Below are 2,535 nucleotides of genomic sequence, written 5' to 3'. Positions count from 1 at the left end.
GCCTCTTGGGCTCCCAGATCTGCGGAGAAGTCTGGAACAGGACTCTGGCCCTTGAGGGCACCTCTAGGGCACAGGCCCAGACAGGGAGTCCAAGAGCGTTCCAGGCAAGGGTGATCTTGCTGAGGGAGTGGTGGGGGAGACACATGTCAGGCCTGGGAAAGGCCTGAAGGCGAGTGTAAGTGGCCATGCAAAGGTGGAGAGGACTGGAGCCAGTCCCCGTGGGGTGGACAGACAGGGTGAGGAAGGGGAGGTGGAAGGAGACCAGAGGGGAGCCATCCTGAGGCAGGGAACCATCGGGGGTTGGAGGAGACTCCCAGATGTGAGCTGCTGCCCCGCAGCCTCCAGAATCCCTACAACACCCCGAGGATAGCAATGGAGACAGCCCCACTGCAAACAGGCCATGTCCTGCCACCCCAGGACATCCCTGTCACCCCACAGTCCCCCAGGCCTGGCCTGGGATCAGATGGGCAGTGACTCAGACGTGGTCGGGCTGCCCTGCGCACCCTGGCTCTGCCACTGTCCCAAGCTAAGCCTACCCTAGACAGACAACCCCACCCCCAGGAGCTTGCCAGGAATGCGTGGTTCCAGGCCCTGCCTAGGTGTCCACAGCCAGCATTTCAGCCAGACCCTAGGTGACTCGTGTACACACTACAGATGAAGCAGCTTCCAGCCTCCAGTGCCTCGGTTTTCCCATCAGTACGAGTTTGGTGGCCCTGCCGACCCTGGTGCAAGGGCAAGCACAGCGGGGAGGGGGCGCACATACTCAGAGGCGCTCTGTGCAGCCCCCCACCGCCCCCACTGTGGGGCGAGGGCCGTACATACTCAAGCCCTCTGCGCAGCCCCCCAGGCCGGGGGGAGGGAGGTGCACATACTCAGAAGCACCCTGCCTGTCCCCCCAGGCTGTGGGGAGGGGGTTGTACATAGTCAGAAGTGCCCTGCCTGTCCTCCCAGGCTGCAGAGGCAGAGCCATGGTCCTCTGAGAACTCCCAAGTTCAGGGAGTAGGGGCCAGAGGCTCAGGACCCAGGGACAGCAGAGAGGGGGGCACAAGTACCTTCTGAGAGTCCTGGAGGTGGGGCAGAGGGAGGCCCAGGGGCATGAGTCAGGCTGGCCTGCTCTCCCCAGTGTACCTTCCAGCTAAATTACCAGGTCTGGCTCAGACCTCAGCCACCATATAAAGGCGCCCTGGCACGGTGGCCCCCAGTCCCTGGCGGAAAACACTGCGATGAGGCTCCTCCTGGTGCTGCTGCTTCTGGCTGCTCTGTCTGCTGCCCTGGGTAAGATGCTGGCCACACCATGGGAGGGATGGGGAGAGGTAACTCCTGGGCTGGGCACCCAGGGGCCAGGCACTGGCAGGCAAGCTCTACCCAGGATCACCAGCCTGGACTGGGGGCTTCAGGGAGTTGGGGGAAACCCTTCATGGCGCCTCTCTGCCAGGCTTGGAGGCCTCTTCTTATGGCCACAGCTTCTGGTGTCTTTCTGTGGGGAAAGCCTGGGTGCTGGTCCTGGGTTCCCGCTGGGGTGACTGACTGCCCTCTCTTCCCAAGACAGAGGGGAATTCTTGGGATGTTGGATTCTCAGTGCTCAAAAAGGCAAGTCCTAGGAAAATCAGGGCTAGTTCATCACCCCACTTCTAGCCCCACTCTACCCTGACCTTGGTGACCTGGCTTTAGGCCTGAAATGGGGCCAGAAGGAGTTGGGGTGTGGGTGGGAGGTGACAGAGCATGTGATTATCAGCTGAATAATTATCATCTAGGGATAATTAGCCCCATCAGCTTCCCCTGAGCATGGGGGAGGGTGGAAGGAAGAGGGAGCACCTTGGGGAGCAACCCCCACTTGAGGAGGGACCCGCAGTGGGAAGGCTGGAAAGACAGATGGCAGGGCATCAGGAAAGGGCAGGAGTTAAGCTTGAGTGCCCTGCTCAGACACCTTCAGCCCCTATGTCAGGGCACAGCCTTGGAGAGAAGGGGCTAGGGGTGCTGAGTCAGGACATGGGGACACCGGCCTGGGACACCTGTGTTCTCGGGGGCTCAGCTTTTCTGGGAGGTTGGCCCATATGATGATGTTGCTCTGACAGCACCTGCTGGGAGCTGGTCACTGCTCCCAGGATTGAATGAGGAGACCCCTTCCTTCCCATCACAGCCCGAGGGTATGGGGACTATCAAGGTCCCTGCAGAGAAGTGGTGGTCATGTAAAGTCCTTGTTCAGAGGAACCCAGGAGTCTTTCCCAGCCCCACTGGCACCAGGAACCCAGCTGCAGGCAGGGGGAGCAAGAACAGTCAGGGTCAGACCCTGAGCACACAGATGCCATCACCCCACTCAGCGGGCAGCCGCTCTGAGGTCAGAGCAGGTGTGCTTTGCCCAGGGAACTGCTACAGGATGTCCCCATCAGGATCCCCTACAGGAAGCCTACAGGGCACCCCTACAGAAAATTCATACAGAACACCCCTAAAAGACACCCCTACAGAACACCCCTAAAAGATACCCCGACAGAACACCCCTAAAAGACACCCCTACAGAACACCCCTAAAAGACAC

At 60.3% G+C, this 2,535-nt stretch overlaps 1 protein-coding gene across 1 annotated transcript in view; it reads left to right on the top strand.

Annotated features, from left to right (window-relative positions):
* The first annotated feature begins 1,177 nt into the window (after positions 1-1,177).
* The window catches only part of LOC116529716 (ly6/PLAUR domain-containing protein 2-like), an 8,374-nt gene continuing 7,016 nt past the window's right edge, over positions 1,178-2,535 (top strand). Inside the window, exon 1 of the mRNA XM_032247622.1 lies at positions 1,178-1,275. Within this exon, the coding sequence (XP_032103513.1) occupies positions 1,224-1,275 (52 nt within the window). The 5' untranslated portion in view covers positions 1,178-1,223. The remainder of the gene's footprint in view (positions 1,276-2,535) is intronic.

The sequence above is a fragment of the Sapajus apella genome, unplaced genomic scaffold (assembly GCF_009761245.1).
Source record: "Sapajus apella isolate SASKATOON/1434 unplaced genomic scaffold, GSC_monkey_1.0 scaffold3, whole genome shotgun sequence".
NCBI classification, from domain to species: domain Eukaryota; kingdom Metazoa; phylum Chordata; class Mammalia; order Primates; family Cebidae; genus Sapajus; species Sapajus apella.
Note: the sequence above shows the minus strand (reverse complement) of the source record. Positions and strands in the feature narration are given on the sequence as shown.